The 18,228-nt window shown below is 41.2% G+C and overlaps 1 protein-coding gene across 1 annotated transcript in view; it reads left to right on the top strand.

The window, feature by feature from the left end:
- LOC139366099 (cadherin related family member 2) overlaps positions 1–13,556 on the top strand; it is a 41,481-nt gene extending 27,925 nt beyond the window's left edge. The window contains exons 27-31 of the mRNA XM_071103197.1: positions 43–164; positions 8,256–8,372; positions 10,447–10,530; positions 12,267–12,330; positions 12,426–13,556. Of these exons, the coding sequence (XP_070959298.1) occupies positions 43–164; positions 8,256–8,372; positions 10,447–10,530; positions 12,267–12,330; positions 12,426–12,578 (540 nt within the window). The 3' untranslated portion in view covers positions 12,579–13,556. The remainder of the gene's footprint in view (positions 1–42; positions 165–8,255; positions 8,373–10,446; positions 10,531–12,266; positions 12,331–12,425) is intronic.
- Positions 13,557–18,228: the final 4,672 nt, after the last annotated feature.

The raw sequence follows: 18,228 nt of genomic DNA, 5'->3' as shown, positions 1-18,228 counted from the left end.
AATTTTCTGCAACCCTACTCTAAACTCTGTGTGGTGTTGCAGGGAGGGACTGTGGTGACAGAGAAGCAGGTGAATCCAATCATGTTCGTTCTGTTGGGACTGGTGGCAGGCCTCATCATCGTCCTGGCTGTCATGACAACGTCTCTGGTCTGCACCCGCAGGAGGTAAGCTGAGACCTGGGCACGTATGTATCAAACATCTCAGAGTAGGAGCGCTGATCTAGGATCAGTTCTGTCCTTTAGATTATAATTAATTGAAGTGTATGGAACATAGGTACCTAATCCTAGATCAGTATTCTGGCATGTTTGATACATATGATTGATTCACAAAAACATTTTATTTTTCACATGCGCCGAATACAACAGACCTTAACATGAACTGTTTACATACAAATCCATAACCAACAGAGCAGAATTGTTTAAAAAGTAAGAACATATTAGCTTGAACAATAAATAAAGTAAGAAAAAATTAACACAATAATGAAAACAGTAGCGAGGCTATATACAGGGTGTTACGGTACAGAGTCAATGTGGAGGCTATATACAGGGTTTTACTGGTACAGAGTCAATGTGGAGACTATATACAGGGTGTTACGGTACAGAGTCAATGTGGAGGCTATATACAGGGTGTTACGGTACAGAGTCAATGTGGAGGCTATATACAGGGTGTTACGGTACAGAGTCAATTTGGAGGCTATATACAGGGTGTTACGGTACAGAGTCAATGTGGAGGCTATATACAGGGTGTTACGGTACAGAGTCAATGTGGAGGCTATATACAGGGTGTTACGGTACAGAGTCAATGTGGAGGCTATATACAGGGTGTTACGGTACAGAGTCAATGTGGAGGCTATATACAGGGTGTTATGGTACAGAGTCAATGTGGAGGCTATATACAGGGTGTTACGGTACAGAGTCAATGTGGAGGCTATATACAAGGTGTTACGGTACAGAGTCAATATAGAGACTATATACAGGGGGTACCGGTACAGAGTCAATGTGGAGGCTATATACAGGGAGTACCGGTACAGAGTCAATGTGGAGGCTATATACAGGGGGTACCAGTACAGAGTCAATGTGGAGGCTCTATACAGGGTGTTACGGTACAGAGTCAATGTGGAGGCTATATACAGGGTGTTACGGTACAGAGTCAACGTGGAGGCTATATACAGGGTGTTACGGTACAGAGTCAATGTGGAGGCTATATACAGGGTGTTACGGTACAGAGTCAACGTGGAGGCTATATACAGGGTGTTAAGGTACAGAGTCAATGTGGAGGCTATATACAGGGTGTTACGGTACAGAGTCCATGTGGAGGCTATATACAGGGTGTTACGGTACAGAGTCCATGTGGAGGCTATATACAGGGGCTACCGGTACCGGAGTCAATGTGCGGGGGTACAGGTTAGTAATGAGACTAAATACAAGGGGTACCAGTACCGAGTCAATGTGGAGGCTATATACAGGGTGTTACGGTACAGAGTCAATGTGGAGGCTATATACAGGGGGTACCGGTACAGAGTCAATGTGGAGGCTATAGGTACAGGGGGTACCAGACAGAGTCAATGTGGAGGCTCTAGTACAGGGTGTTACGGTACAGGTTAGTAATGTGGAGGCTATATACAGGGTGTTACGGTACAGAGTCAACGTGCGAGGCTATATACAGGGTGTTACGGTACAGAGTCAATATGGAGGCTATATACAGGGGGTACCGGTACAGAGTCAATGTGGAGGCTATATACAGGGTGTTACGGTACAGAGTCAACGTGGAGGCTATATACAGGGTGTTAAGGTACAGAGTCAATGTGGAGGCTATATACAGGGGGTACCCGTACAGAGTCAATGTGGAGGCTATATACAGGGGGCACCGGTCTTAGCCAAATACATTACAATACAAATACAATTCTTGGCACATCTAAAGCCTTTTCTTTTAGGGTAATAGGCCACCAAGTGCTAACAGTCAGCATGTATGAAATGCTTGATAGTGTATGTGATGTAAACAGATACATTTATACTCAGTTTTTCACAATTTCTGACATTTAATCCTAGTAAAAATTCCCTGTTTTAGGTCAGTTAGGATCTCCATTTTATATTAAGAATGTGAAATGTCAGAATAATAGTAGAGAGCATGATTAATTTCAGTTTTTATTTATTTCATTACATTCCCAGTGGGTCAGAAGTTTACATACACTCAATTAGTATTTGGTAGCATTGCCTTTAAATTGTTTAACTTGGGTCAAACGTTTAGGGTAGCCTTCCACAAGCTTCCCACAATAAGTTGGGTGAATTTTGGCCCATTCCTCCTGACAGAGCTGGTGTAACTGAGTCAGGTTTGTAAGGCCTCCTTGCTCGCACATGCTTTTTCATTTCTGCCCACAAATTTTCTATAGGATTGAGGTCAGGGTTTTGTGATGGCCACTCCAATACCTTGACTTTGTTGTCCTTAATCCATTTTGCCACAACTTTGGAAGTATGCTTGGGGTCATTGTCCATTTGGAAGACCCATTTGTGACTGATGTCTTGAGATGTTGCTTCATTATATCCACATAATTCATCATAGTGTATGTAAACTTCTGACCCACTGGAATTGAGATGCAGTGAATAAGTGAAATAATCTGTCTGTAAACATATGTTGGAAAAATTACTTGTGTCACGCACAAAGTAGATGTCCTAAACGACTTTCTGACTTCAACTGTAGGTAGAGTTATTAAAGTGACTATGCGTAGATGATAACAACACCACTTGTGTGATGTAAGTGCCATTTTTCTTATTATTAGAACTCAAAACACCGTAGAAGTACATTTTAGATCTCAAAACACTGTAGAAGTACATTTTAGATCTCAAAACACTGTAAAGTACATTTTAGAACTCAAAACACTGTAGAAGTACATTTTAGAACTCAAAACACCCTAGAAGTACATTTTAGATCTCAAAACACCGTAGAAGTACATTTTAGATCTCAAAATACTGTAGAAGTACATTTTAGAACTCAAAACACCCTAGAAGTACATTTTAGAACTCAAAACACCCTAGAAGTACATTTTTTAACTCAAAACACTGTAGAAGTACATTTTTTAACTCAAAACACCCTAGAAGTACATTTTTGAACTCAAAACACCCTAGAAGTACATTTTTGAACTCAAAACACCGTAGAACTACATCTTAGAACTCAAAACACCCTAGAAGTACATTTTTGATCTCAAAACACTGTAGAAGTACATTTTAGAACTCAAAACACCCTAGAAGTACATTTTAGAACTCAAAACACCGTAGAAGTACATTTTAGAACTCAAAACACCCTAGAAGTACATTTTTGAACTCAAAACACCCTATAAGTACATTTTTGAACTCAAAACACTGTAGAAGTACATTTTTTTTAACTCAAAACACCCTAGAAGTACATTTTTGAACTCAGAACACCCTAGAAGTACATTTTTGAACTCAAAACAACGTAGAAATACATTTTTGATCTCAAAACACTGTAGAAGTACATTTTAGAACTCAAAACACCCTAGAAGTACATTTTAGAACACAAAACACCATAGAAGTACATTTTAGAACTCAAAACACCCTAGAAGTACATTTTTGAACTCAAAACACCCTAGAAGTACATTTTTGAACTCAAAACACTGTAGAAGTACATTTTTTGAACTCAAAACACCCTAGAAGTACATTTTTGAACTCAAAACACCCTATAAGTATATTTTAGAACTCAAAACACTGTAGAAGTACATTTTAGATCTCAAAACACCCTAGAAATAATTTTTTTTAACTCAACTTTAACTAAACTCAGGTTAGTCGAGGTAATTGAGGCAATATGTACATCTAGGTAAATAAAGGATTAAAATAAAGATAAAGTGACTATGCATAGATAATTATTTGTTGTTTTTATTTCTTATTCTTATTTTTTTGTAGGTATTTTTTAAAAGTAAAAAAAAAAACTGCATTGTTGGTTTGGGCTTGTAGGTAAGCATTTCACTGTAAGGTCTACTACACCTGTTGTATTCAGCATTTCACTGTAAGGTCTACTACGCCTGTTGTATTCAGCATTTCACTGTAAGGTCTACTACACCTGTTGTATTCAGCATTTCACTGTAAGGTCTACTACACCTGTTGTATTCAGCATTTCACTGTGAGGTCTACTACACCTGTTGTATTCAGCATTTCACTGTAAGGTCTACTACACCTGTTGTATTCAGCATTTCACTGTAAGGTCTACTACACCTGTTGTATTCAGCATTTCACTGTAAGGTCTACTACACCTGTTGTATTCAGCATTTCACTGTGAGGTCTACTATACCTGTTGTATTCAACATTTCACTGTAAGGTCTACTACACCTGTTGTATTCAGCATTTCACTGTGAGGTCTACTATACCTGTTGTATTCAGCATTTTACTGTAAGGTCTACACTTGTTGTATTCGGCTCACGTGACAAATAACATTTGATTTGAATATATATGATTAATAAACAACGAGTAGCAGCAGTGTAAATAAAGGAGGCTAATGCATATTGTCCGGGTAGCCATTTTATTAATCGTTCAGCAGTCTTATGGATTGGGGGTAGAGGCTGTTAAGGAGCCTTTTGGACCTAGACTTGGCACTCCGGTACCGCTTGACGTGCGGTAGCAGAGAGAGCTGTCGGATGCCAAGCAGTTGCCATATCATGCGGTGATGCAACCAGTCAGGATGCTCTCGATGGTGCAGCTGTAGAACCTTTTGAGGATCTGAGGACCCATGCTAAATCTTTTCAGTCTCCTGAAGGGGAAAAGGCGTTGGCGTGCTCTCTTCATGACTGTCTTGGTATGTTTGGACCATGATAGTTATTTGGTGATGTGGACGCCGAGGAACTTGAAGCTCTCGACCCGCTCCACTACAGCTCTGTCAATGTGAATGAGGGCATGCTCGCCACCCTTTTCCTGTAGTCCACGATCAGCACTTTTGTATTGATCAAATTGAGAGATAGGTTGTTGTCCTGACCTCCTTCCTGTAGGCTGTCTCATCAGTGTCAGAGATCAGGCCTACCACCGTTGTGTCGTCGGCAAACTTAATGATGGTGTTGGAGTCGAGCGTGGCATTTCAGTCGTGGGTGAACAGTGAGTACAGGAGGGGACTAAGTACCTACCCTTGAGGGGCCCCCAGGTTGAGGATTGTTGCCTACCCTTACCACCTGTGGGTGGCCCGTCAGGAAGTCCAGGATCCAGTTGCAGAGGGAGATGTTTAGTCCCAGGGTCCTTAGCTTAGTGATGAGCTTTGAGGGCATTATGGTGTTGAACGCTGAGCTGTAGTCAACGAACAGCATTCTCACTTAGGTCTTCCTTTTGTCCAGGTGGGAATGGTCAGTGTGAAGTTAAATGGAGATTGTATCATCTGTGGATCTGTTGGCAAGGTATGGGAATTGGAGTGGGTCTAGGGTTTTTGGGATGATGATGTTGATGTGAGCCATGACCAGCCTTTCAAAGCACTTCATGGCTACAGACATGAGTGCGAAGGGGCAGTAGTCATTTAGGCATACCTTGGCATTCTTGAGCAAAGGAACTATGGTGCTTTGCTTGAAACATGTAGGTATTAGAGACTCGGTCATTGAGGGGTTGAAAATGTCAGTGAAGTTACTTGCCAGCTGGTCAGCGCATGCTCTGAGTACACGTCCTGGTAATCTATCTGGCCCTGCAGCCTTGTGAATGTTGACCTGTTTGAAGGTTTTACTCACATCACTGCGGAGAGTGTGATCACACAGTCATCCAGAACAGCTGATGCCATCATGCATGGTTCAGTGTTGCTTGCCTCGAAGCGAGTATAGAAGGCATTTAGCTCGTCTGGTAGGCTCCTGTCATGGGGCAGCTTGCGGCTGGGTTTCGCTTTGTAATCCGTAATAGTTTGCAAGCCCTGCCACATCCGACAAGAGTCAGAGTCAATTTAGTAGGATTCAATCTTAGTCCTGTATTTACGCTTCGCCTGTTTGATGGTTCATCAGAGAGGGCATAGCGGGATTTTTTTATAAGCTTAGTGTCCTGCTCCTTCAAAGCGGTATCTCTAGCCTTTAGCTCAGTGCGGATGTTGCCTGTAATCCATGGCTTCTGGTTGGGATGTTTACGTACGGACACTGTGGAGACGAAGTCGTCGATGCACTTATTGATGAAGTCAGTGAATGATGTGGTGTACTCCGCAATAACATCGGATGAATCCCGGAACATATTCCAGTCTGTGCTAGCAAAACAGTCGTGTAGCTTAGCTTCCACATTATCAGACCACTTCCGTATTGAGCGAGTCACTGGTGCTTCCTGCTTGATTTTTTTTTGCTTGTAAGGAGGAATCAGGGGGATAGAATTATGGTCAGATTTTCCAAATGAAGGGCGGGGGAGAGCTTTGTATGCGTCTCTGTGTGTGGAGTAAAGGTGGTCTAGAGTTTTCTTATCTGGTTGCACATCTGACATACTAAATGAGGTAAAACGGATTAAAGTTTCCCTGCATTAAAGTCCCCGGACACTAGGAGCGCTGCTTCTAGGTGAGCATTCTCTTATTTGCTTAGGGCCTTATGCAGACCTGACCTGGCCTCCACAATCACCCAACCTCAACACAAATGAGATGGTTTGGGATGAGTTTGACCGCAGAGTGAAGGAAAAGCAGCCAACAAGTGCTCAGCATATGTGGGAACTCCTTCAAGATTTTTGGAAAAGCCTTTCAGGTGAAGCTGGTTGAGAGAATGCCAAGAGTGTGCAAAGCTGTCATTAAGGCAAAGGGTGGCAACTTTGAAGAATCTCAAATATAAAATATGTTTTGATTTGTTTATGACTTTTTTGGTTACTACATGATACCAAATGTGTTATTTCATAGTGTTGTTGTCTTCACTATTATACTACAATGTAGAAAAAAGTAAAAAAATAAAGAAAAACCCTTGAATGAGTAGGTGTGCCCAAACTTTTGACGGGTACTGTACCTTTAACAAAACGAGTCAGTATCTGGTGTGACCACCATTTGCCTCATGCAGCACAACACATCTCCTTCACCTAGAGTTGATCAGGCTGTTAAATGTGGCCTGTGGAATGTTGTCCCACTCCTCTTCAATGGATGTGCGAAGTTGCTGGAAATTGGTGGGAACTGGAACACGCAGTCGTACACGTCGATCCAGAGCATCCCAAACATGCTCAATGGCTGACATGTCTGGTGAGTATGCAGGGAAATTTTCAGCTTCCTGGAATTGTGTAGTTATCCTTGCGACAAGGGGCCGTGCTGAAACATGAGGTGATGGTGGCGGATGAATGGCACGACAATGTGCCTCAGGATCTCATCATGGGATCTCTGTGCATTCAAATTGCCATCGATAAAATGCAATAGTGTTTACTGCCCACACCATAACCCCACCATGGGGCACTCTGTTCACAACGTTGACATCAGCAAACCACTCGCACACACAACGCCATCCACGCTGTCTGCCATCTGCCCGGTACAGCTGAAACCGGGATCCTTTAGTGAACAGCACACTCCTCCAGCATAGCAGTGGTCATCGAAGGTGAGCATTTTCCCACTGAAGTCTGTGATGATGCAGAACTACAGTCAGGTCAAGACCCCTGGTGAGGACGATGAGCACACACATGAGTTTCCCTGGTACGGTTTCTGACAGTTTTCAGAAATTCTTCGGTGCGCACATTTTCTTCAGCTGTCCAAGTGGCTGGTCTCTGACGAATCCCGCAGGGGAAGAAGCCGAGTCCTGGGCTGGCGTAGTTGTGATCCCTGTTAGGGGAAGAAGCCGAGTCCTGGGCTGGCGTAGTTGTGATCCCTGTTAAGGGAAGAAGCCGAGTCCTGGGCTGGCGTAGTTGTGATCCCTGTTAGGGGAAGAAGCCGAGTCCTGGGCTGGCGTAGTTGTGATCCCTGTTAGGGGAAGAAGCCGAGTCCTGGGCTGGCGTAGTTGTGATCCCTGTTAGGGGAAGAAGCCGAGTCCTGGGCTGGCGTAGTTGTGATCCCTGTTAGGGGAAGAAGCCGAGTCCTGGGCTGGCGTAGTTGTGATCCCTGTTAGGGGAAGAAGCTGAGTCCTGGGCTGGCGTAGTTGTGATCCCTGTTAGGGGAAGAAGCCGAGTCCTGGGCTGGCGTAGTTACACGTGGTCTGCGGTTGTGATCCCTGTTAGACGTGTTGCTACATTTAAAGAGAAAAGGATGGCAGGAAACTAGTATGGATTATTTAGTATGGGTTAGTAAGTATGGGTAACTAGTATGGGTTAGTAAGTATGGGTAACTAACTTATGGATGGTAAACTTTTACAGCTACAGAACGAAGCTGAAGGCATCTAAAGCCATGAACTCAGCAGCCATGGTGGTGACTGGTGGAGATCAGAAGAGTGGGCCTGTCGTGCCTGGAACCAACAAGTACACTATGGAGGGGTGAGTCCTGTACTCCACACATTGGGTGCATCCCAAATGGCACCCTATTCCTTGCATAGTGCACTAGTTTTAACCTGGACCCATAGGGAGGATCCAACTCCCTACATGAAATGTATATGTACAATAATTACAGAATAACACAGAGTGCAAATTATTCAGACCCCTTGACTTTTTCCACATTTTGTTACGTTATTATTCTAAAATGTATTAAATAAAACGTTTTCCTCATCAAGCTACACTCAATACCCCAGGTAGAAATGCTTGCAAAAATTATTACAAATAAAACACTGAAATATCACATATGATGCTACAACCACCATGATTCACCATAGGGATAGTGCCACAATAACCCATAATTACAAAGCAAAAACTATTTTTTTGTTAGACATTTTTGCAAATGTATTAAAAACAAAAATTATCTTATTTAAATAAGTAATCTGACCCTTTGGTATGAGACTCGAAATTGAGCTTAGGTCCATCCTGTTTCAATTGACCATCCTTGAGATGTTCGTAGAACTTGATTGGAGTCCAAATGTGGTAAATTCAATTGATTGGAAATTATTTGGAAAGGCACAAACCTGTCTATTTAAGGTCCCACAGTTGACAGTGCATGTCAGAGCAAAAAACAATCCATAAGTTCGAAGGAATTGTCCATAGAGCTCCGAGACAGGATTTTGTCGAGGTATAGATCTGGGGAAGGGTACCAAAACATTTCTGCAGCATTGAAGGTCCTCAAAAACACAGTGGCCTCCATCATTCTTAATTGGAAGAAGTTTGGAACCACCAACATTCTTCCTAAAGCTGGCCGCCCGGCCAACTTGAGCAATCGGGGGAGAATGGCCTTGATCAGGGAGGTGACCAAGAACCCTATTGTCACTCCTCTGTGGATATGGGAGAACCTTCCAGAAGAACAGCCATCTCTGCAGCACTCCACCAATCAGGCCTTTATAGTAGAGTGGCCAGCCGGAAGCCACTCCTCAGTAAAAGGCACATGACAGCCCACTTGGAGTTTGCCAAAAGGCACCTAAAGACTCTCAGACCATGACAAACAAGATTCTCTGGTCTGATGAAACCAAGATTTAACTCTTTGCCTGAATGCCACACGTCACGCCTGGAGGAAATCTGACACCATCCCTAAGGTGAAGCATGGTGGTGGAAGCATCATGCTGTGGGGATGTTTTTCAGCGGCAGGGACTGGGAGACTCGTCAGGATCGAAGGAAAGATAAACAGAGCAAAGTACAGAGAGATCCTTGATGAAAACCTACTCCAGAGCGCTCAGGACCTCAGACTGGGGCGAAGGTTCAAATTCAAACAGGACAATGACCCTAATCCCACAGCCAAGACAACGCAGGAGTGGCTTCGGGACAAGTCTCTAAATGTCCTTGAGTGGCCCAGCCAGAGCCCGGACTTGAACCCGATCAAACATCTCTGGAGAGACCAGAAAATAGCTGTACAGTGATGCTCCCCATCCAACCTGACAGATCTTGAGAGCATCTGCAGAGAAGAATGGTAGAAACTCACCAAATACAGGTGTGCCAAGCTTGAAGTGTCATACCCAAGAAGACAAGGCTGTAATCGCTGCCAAAGTTACTTCAACAAAGTACTGATTATAAAGGGTCTGAATTTACTTACGTAAATGTAATATTTAAGTTTTTCATATTTTATAAATTTGCAAAAATGTATAAAAACCTGTTTTTTCATTATTGGGTATTGTGTGAAGATTGATGATGGGGGGGATGGGGAAATAATTGAATCCAGTTTTTGAATAAGGCTGTAACGTACCAAAATGTGTAAAAAGTGAAGGGGTCTGAATACTTTCCCGAATGCACCGTATTTTTTTATATGGTAACACAAATGTAATTACGACACTAAACAAAAACAAAATTTCACTAAAACCTGAGAAGATATTTTGGACCGCAGTTTTAACACATGTTTAGTTTTTAGTGTTTCCAATGCATTTGAAATGTGCCATCAAGTCACAAGTCACATCATTTCACATGTGAAATTTGCAAAGGGAATAGGGAAGTAAGGTAGCCTAACAGTGTTGTCTCTGTCCCTGTATTTGTGTCTTAGGGCTAACCCTGTGCTCAACTTGAACATCGACACAGCCACAGACCTGGGCTTCGACGAGGAAGGATCTAACGCTGACAGAGTCAGGTAGAAACCACCTATTGATGATGATGATGATGACAATAAGAACAATATGTGCGGACCATGTGGTCTAGTGGTAATACTCACGGCCATAAGATTGGATTTGAACACTACACTACAGAGTCATGTGAACACTACAGAGTCATGTGAACACTACAGAGTCCTGTGAACACTACAGAGTCATGTAAACACTACAGAGTCCTGTGAACACTACAGAGTCATGTAAACACTACAGAGTCCTGTGAACACTACAGAGTCATGTAAACACTACAGAGTCATGTAAACACATTACTACAGAGCCCTGTGAACACTACAGAGTCATGTGAACACTACGGAGTCATGCGAACACTACAGAGTCATGTGAACACTACAGAGTCATGTAAATGTATGTAGATGTGGATGCCACCTGAGACACTGACAAATACATGTGTATTTACGCATCACCATTAAATCTATCATTCCTCTGATTGTCCTATCATTCCTCTGGTTGTCCTATCATTCCTCTGGTTGTCCTATCATTCCTCTGATTGTCCTATCATTCCTCTGGTTGTCCTATCATTCCTCTGATTGTCCTATCATTCCTCTGATTGTCCTATCATTCCTCTGGTTGTCCTATCATTCCTCTGATTGTCCTAGCATTCTTCTGGTTGTCCTATCATTCCTCTGATTGTCCTATCATTCCTCTGATTGTCCTATCATTCCTCTGATTGTCCTATCATTCCTCTGATTGTCCTATCATTCCTCTGATTGTCCTATCATTCCTCTGATTGTCCTAGCATTCCTCTGATTGTCCTATCATTCCTCTGATTGTCCTATCATTCCTCTGATTGTCCTATCATTCCTCTGATTGTCCTATCATTCCTCTGATTGTCCTATCATTCCTCTGATTGTCCTATCATTTCTCTGATTGTCCTATCATTCCTCTGATTGTCCTATCATTCCTCTGATTGTCCTAGCATTCCTCTGGTTGACCTATCATTCCTCTGATTGACCTATCATTCCTCTGATTGTCCTATCATTCCTCTGGTTGTCCTATCATTCCTCTGATTGTCCTATCATTCCTCTGATTGTCCTATCATTCCTCTGATTGTCCTATCATTCCTCTGATTGTCCTAGCATTCCTCTGATTGTCCTAGCATTCCTCTGATTGTCCTAGCATTCCTCTGATTGTCCGAGCATTCTTCTGATTGTCCTATCATTCCGCTGATTGTCCTATCATTCCTCTGATTGTCCTATCATTCCTCTGATTGTGCTAGCATTCCTCGGATTGACCTGTCATTCCTCTGATTGTCCTGTCATTCCTCTGATTGTCCTATCATTCCTCTGATTGTCCCATCATTCCTCTGATTGTCCTATCATTCCTTTGATTGTCCTATCATTCCTCGGATTGACCTATCATTCCTCTGGTTGTCCTATCATTCCTCTGATTGTCCTATCATTCCTCTGATTGTCATATCATTCCTCTGATTGTCCTATCATTCCTCTGATTGTCCTATCATTCCTCTGATTGTCCTATCATTCCTCTGATTGTCCTATCATCCCTCTGGTTGTCCTATCATTCCTCTGATTGTCCTATCATGCAACTGAGAACAGTGTTACAAAACGTCTATACTGGTAATGCTCTTTGATATTGTCCTCCATTGGACAGCATTGAGATGTTATTGCTAACATTAATTAAGGTGTCATCGTCATGGACTCCTGTTGTATGACTCTAATTTAGTGCATTTCTTTTTAAATTCAAGCCTTAATTCCTTGGACTACAACATAGACATGGTCATGTCTGACAAGGATACGATGCCCATGATGGTAAAAATGTCCCTTCATTATAGTTATTATTATTTTATTACTGCAACATTATTATCATCATTCTGGATGGTCATGCCTGCTGTCTCCCTGTGTAGATGATTCAGGAGGAGGATGAGGAGGAGGGGGGAGCAGATAACCCCTACGTCGAGCCTCTGGGTGAAGCCTTGGCCCAGCGTGGCAAGAAAAGAGTCAACAACAGCCCTAGTTTAACCTTCTCTAACCCTTCACTCAGCACCACAGATCTGTGAGTGGCTGCCATCTTGGGTCAGTATCACTGACCTGTGACGGCCATTTTGGGATCTATGACACTGACCGCGGGTCATAAAATGGACCACATAAAATGGACCTTGCTTCCTGAAAAAGGATAGATGCCAAACTCCGTGCTAGAAAGACAATGTGACTTTTGAGATTAAATCAAGTTCAAATCTAATCTTTTTTTGTTTGTGTTGAACCACTCGTATTAATTGGCATGCTATTGTTTGATTCAATTTAGGGAATATTTCCGTGTAAACATTTATCACAACACACAGCACAGTGATGTTAGATTAGCCGGCTGGCTATTTCGCTGCCACAGTATATCACAGCTTGACTTTTGTCAAACGTCCCAACGTCCTCATGAATCCATCGTTTTTTATTTTAGTTGAACAACATCAACCTAAAACGAAAACATGACACTTTGGGATGAAAAGTAAAAAAATAAAAATAAAAATGACAATGTTTTCATTGTGAATCATTTCATTATTAGTATTTTTTTTTAAATGTGTTAAAGATTTGATTGATATTCTTAATACATTATGCTTTTACGTTTTTTAATATTCATTTCGTTCCGTTTTCTTCTCCGTTTATTATGAAACTAAACACTTGTATCTGGAATCCTGTGTCGTTTTTTAAGTACGGCCCCTTCAAGAGTAGGTACATTTACTGGCGTTTGATTGGACTCTTTCTAAAACAGTATTTTATTGAACAAAAAATAAAATAAACAATGTTTTTTCATATATATAAAACTCATTATAAGTATACAGGTTGGCCAAAAGCAGTACCTTCTAAACAGGTACTCTATATCTCTACATAACATACTATATAATTATTGTAAGTGTGGTGTGTGTTAGCTGAGGCAAAACTTAAGGTGATACAGGTATGGATGGAGGAGAGAGGGAATCATTTCAGTTGTGTTTTTGCAGATATGCAAATTGGCTGTATTTAAATAAATGCAATCATCCAATAAAATGGGTTCTTTTCAAATATTCATTCTTGAAACAATGTTATTGGTTTACAGAAATATTAACATATGTGGTACTTAAAGGGACAGTGTGAGATTCTGGCAATGAAGCTCTTTTTTCTACTTACCCAGAGTCAGATGAACTCGTGGACATCATATCCTTTAAGGGATGAATTACCATTAACTTAAACACACACAAAATGTACATAGTCTCATGTCTCACATCACAATCAACAAGATATAACTATCACAAAATGTGATTATCAATGTAGCTGGCAAATAAATACATTTGGCTGTTGGAATTATTACTTTTGAAAATGACCTTGAATGTACAATTACCATTGAACACATTTTTCTAAAAGTTTTGCACAAAGAGATAATGCAAGAAACACAATTAACACAATGACTGAAATTAACACTTTGCACCAATCACAACATAACAACATTACAACCAGCATTTAGGGTCTCTATAAAGAAAACAAGTTAAAGACAACCTTTTTAAAAAAAAAAGTTTTTTTTAAAAGGCTACCCATATAATTTTTTTTAAACCAAAGAAGAACGTTTTTAAAGTCTTGAAAAGAAGTGATATGTTGTTATGTTTCCTTCTTAAATGCATCATAGATTTATTCTGCTGACAATTATGTTTCCCTCTTAAATGCATCATAGATTTAATCTGCTGACAATTATGTTTCCCTCTTAAATGCATCATAGATTTAATCTGCTGACACAACATTCATGACAAAGTTCCTCTCGCAGCTGCCGCCATTTAACAAGCATGAAAAAAGAATGAGGGAAAAAAAGCGAGCGATGTATTGGATTTTTTTTATTTTTTAAACTGCATTACAAAAATGTTGTTTGGTTTATATGAACTGTTATATGAGGGCTGGACTAAGAGATGACCAAAATAATGTTAGCAGGCTACGGTAATGTTGTTAGCTTGCCTTGCAGCCCTAAGATTGAAGTTGGCCCAAAGTCCTTAAGTTTAGGGATAAATTATGTTGCTGTGGTAATGTAGGTAGCCTGCTGTCCATTGACTGAGAGAATTAGCCTGTGGTAGTCATGTGATAATCATAAGATAATGTAGTTGGACTGAAGTCCAAGAGTCAAACATGCTGGTCAAGTTAGCCTGTATGGCTAACACAGTACCGGTATGACTGAAGTATTTTGGCCATGTGGTAGTCATAAAATAACCCCAGCTAACACATTTGGTTCCTTGGAAGTTGTGGGAACGCTTGTTTTTGCTTTCACATTGGTTGTGGGAACGAAGAAATACGTTTACTGGTAAAACTGAAAGTCTTTTTTTATCAGTGGTGTAAAGTACTTCAGTAAAAATACTTTAAAGTACTACTGAAGACGTTTTTTGGCGTATCTGTACTTTACTATTTATATTTTTTTGCCAACTTTTACTTTTACTTCACTACATTCCTGAAGAAAATAATAAACGTTTTACTCCATACATTTTCCCTGACACCCAACAGACAGGAAAATGGTCCAATTCACACACTTATCAAGAGAACATCCCTGGTCATCCCTATAATGCCTCTGATCTGGTGGACTCACTAAACAGAGAACATCCCTGGTCCATCCCTACTGTCTCTGATCTGGAGGACTCACTAAACAGAGAACATCCCTGGTCACCCCTACTGCCTCTGATCTGGAGGATTCACTAAACAGAGAACATCCCTGGTCATCTCTACTGCCTCTGATCTGACAGACTCACTAAACAGAGAACATCCCTGGTCACCCCTACTGCCTCTGATCTGACAGACTCACTAAACAGAGAACATCCCTGGTCATCCCTACTGTCTCTGATCTGGAGGACTCACTAAACAGAGAACATCCCTGGTCATCCCTACTGCCTCTGATCTGACAGACTCACTAAACAGAGAACATCCCTGGTCACCCCTACTGCCTCTGATCTGGAGGACTCACTAAACAGAGAACATCCCTGGTCCATCCCTACTGCCTCTGATCTGGAGGACTCACTAAACAGAGAACATCCCCGGTCATCCCTACTGATCTGATCTGGAGGACTCACTAAACAGAGAACATCCCTGGTCATCCCTACTGCCTCTGATCTGGAGGACTCACTAAACAGAGAACATCCCTGGTCATCTCTACTGCCTCTGATCTGGCAGACTCACTAAACACAAATACTTTGTTTGTAAATTATGTCTGAGTGTTGGAGTGTGCCACTGACTATCCATCCAAAATAATAATATAATATAATATAATATATATAATAATATATATATAAGTTTAATATAAGGAATTTGAAATGGTTTATACTTTTATTTTTTACTTTTGATACTTAAGTACATTTTAGCAATTACATTTACTTTTGATACTTATGTCACGATCGCTGTCTTCAAACTCCCTGTCATAAATGAGCCAAGGCGCAGCGTGCGTGTAGTTCCACATCTTTAATAGAAGTAAAACCTTCACACAAAAACTGGTAAACAGAAACCGACCGTGACTCGACCGTGGCGCACACAAACACAGGTGGGGAAAAAGGCTGCCTAAGTATGATTCCCAATCAGAGACAACGATAGACAGCTGCCTCTGATAGGGAACCATACCCGGCCAAACAAAGAAACAGACAAACTAGAATGCCCACCCAAATCACACCCCGACCTAACCAAATAGAGAAATAAAAAGTCTCTCTAAGGTCAGGGTGTGACAACTTAAGTATATTTTGAATGGCAAGCACAAATGAGGACACATGGAAATTAATTTCATTAGGTAAGTAAGTACATTTATTATTTTATTGTGACACGGCATCGGTAGTCTTCGGTTCTCTATCCATAGAATTAGTCCACCGCGCCTCCAGGATGGCCACGATTTTTAAAAAAAATAATGTTTTTTTTTGCAAAACCTTTGCAAAGTTGTTCACTTTAGTCGATTCAAACAATCCCAATTTCACAGGAAAAAAAGCACTCATCAAGACACATAGACAGTTTTGATGATGCTCAGAACCTAATGTTTTTTAAAATAAGTTTTCTTGAGGTTTTTATGAGAAGTTTTGTGGAGAAAAAAAAATGTTGAAAAAAAATTCTACTTCATATTCATCATCGTCAGAGCCGCCCCCAAATGTCGCTTTTCTATAGAGGAAGATAAGCGTTTCTAATGACATCATCAACCAATTAGTAGACCATTAGTCGGCAAGTAGTAGTCAATTAGTAGGCAATTAGTAGGCAAATAGTAGTCAATTAGTATGGAAATTGCCTACTCACAATTGATCAAATCACACGATGTACACCGATGATGTCATTGTAAACACTTCTCTTCCTCTATCTGTTTTACTACAAAACATAGAAACACACCATTGTTGATGTTGGAGTGATGCTGGAGATGATTAATATGATGTAAAAAACATAGTGAAGTTTCCCCTATAAAGTTTTGAGAACGGAATGTATGTTTTAAAAAAAAAAACATCCATAGAACATTCTCAGAATGTTACACAATTTTCTTGTGTTTTTATCGAGGGTTTTCACAACATTCTCGGAGCAATTTCTTATTAACGTTCTCTGAACTATTCGAGAAAATTCCCAATGTCAAACCAGTTGGAGACTGTTCCAAGAACAAGAAATGTTCTGTTAAAGTAATGAACTAACCAAGAAAATTATGTTTTTTGGTCAAGTTTTTAAATGTGCTGAGAATGTTCCAAAGCCAAGCATCAATCCTGCACCGTTCCAGAATGTTCCAAAGCCAAGCATCAATCCTGCACCGTTCCAGAATGTTCCAAAGCCAAGCATCAATCCTGCATCGTTCCAGAATGTTCCAAAGCCAAGCAACAATCCTGCACCGTTCCAGAATGTTCCAAAGCCGAGCAACAATCCTGCACCGTTCCAGAATGTTCCAAAGCCGAGCAACAATCCTGCACCGTTCCAGAATGTTCCAAAGCCAAGCAACAATCCTGCACCGTTCCAGAATGTTCCAAAGCCAAGCAACAATCCTGCACCGGTCCAGAATGTTCCAAAGCCAAGCAACAATCCTGCACCGTTCCAGAATGTTCCAAAGCCAAGCAACAATCCTGCACAGTTCCAGAATGTTCTGGCAAGGTTGTACACATAATAACCATAGGACAACCACCAAGCTCTAAGAAACAAAAGGTACAATCGGAAACTATTCAGACCCCTTGACTTTTTCAACATTTTGTTACGCTACAGCCATATTCTAAAATGGATTGAATAGTTTTTTCCCCCTCATCAATCTACACACAATAACCCATTATGACAAAGCAAAAACAGGTTTACCTTTTTAGCGATTAAAGCCTTGAGTCTTCTTGGGTATGAGGCTACAAGCTTGGCACACTTGTATTTGAATAATTCCTCCCATTCTTCTCTGCAAATCCTCTCAAGCTCTGTCAAGTTGAATAGGGAGCATTGCTAGACAGCCATTTTCAGGTCTCTCCAGAGATGTTCTAATCTAGTTCAAGTCCGGGCTCTGGCTGGACCACTCAAGGTCATTTAGAGATTTGCCCAGAAGCCACTCCTGCGTTGTCTTGGCTGTGTGCTTAGGGTCGTTGTTCTGTTGGAAGGTGAACCTTCGCCCCCAGTCTGAGGTCCTGAGCACTCTGGAGCAGGTTTTCATCAAGGATCTCTCTGTACTTATCTCCGTTCATCTTTCCCTCGATCCTGACTAGTCTCCCAGTCCCTGCCGTTGAAAAACATCCACAC

Source organism: Oncorhynchus clarkii, chromosome 14, assembly GCF_045791955.1.
Source record: "Oncorhynchus clarkii lewisi isolate Uvic-CL-2024 chromosome 14, UVic_Ocla_1.0, whole genome shotgun sequence".
Taxonomy (NCBI): Eukaryota; Metazoa; Chordata; class Actinopteri; order Salmoniformes; family Salmonidae; genus Oncorhynchus; species Oncorhynchus clarkii.
This window is presented reverse-complemented; position numbering and strand designations above follow the sequence as displayed.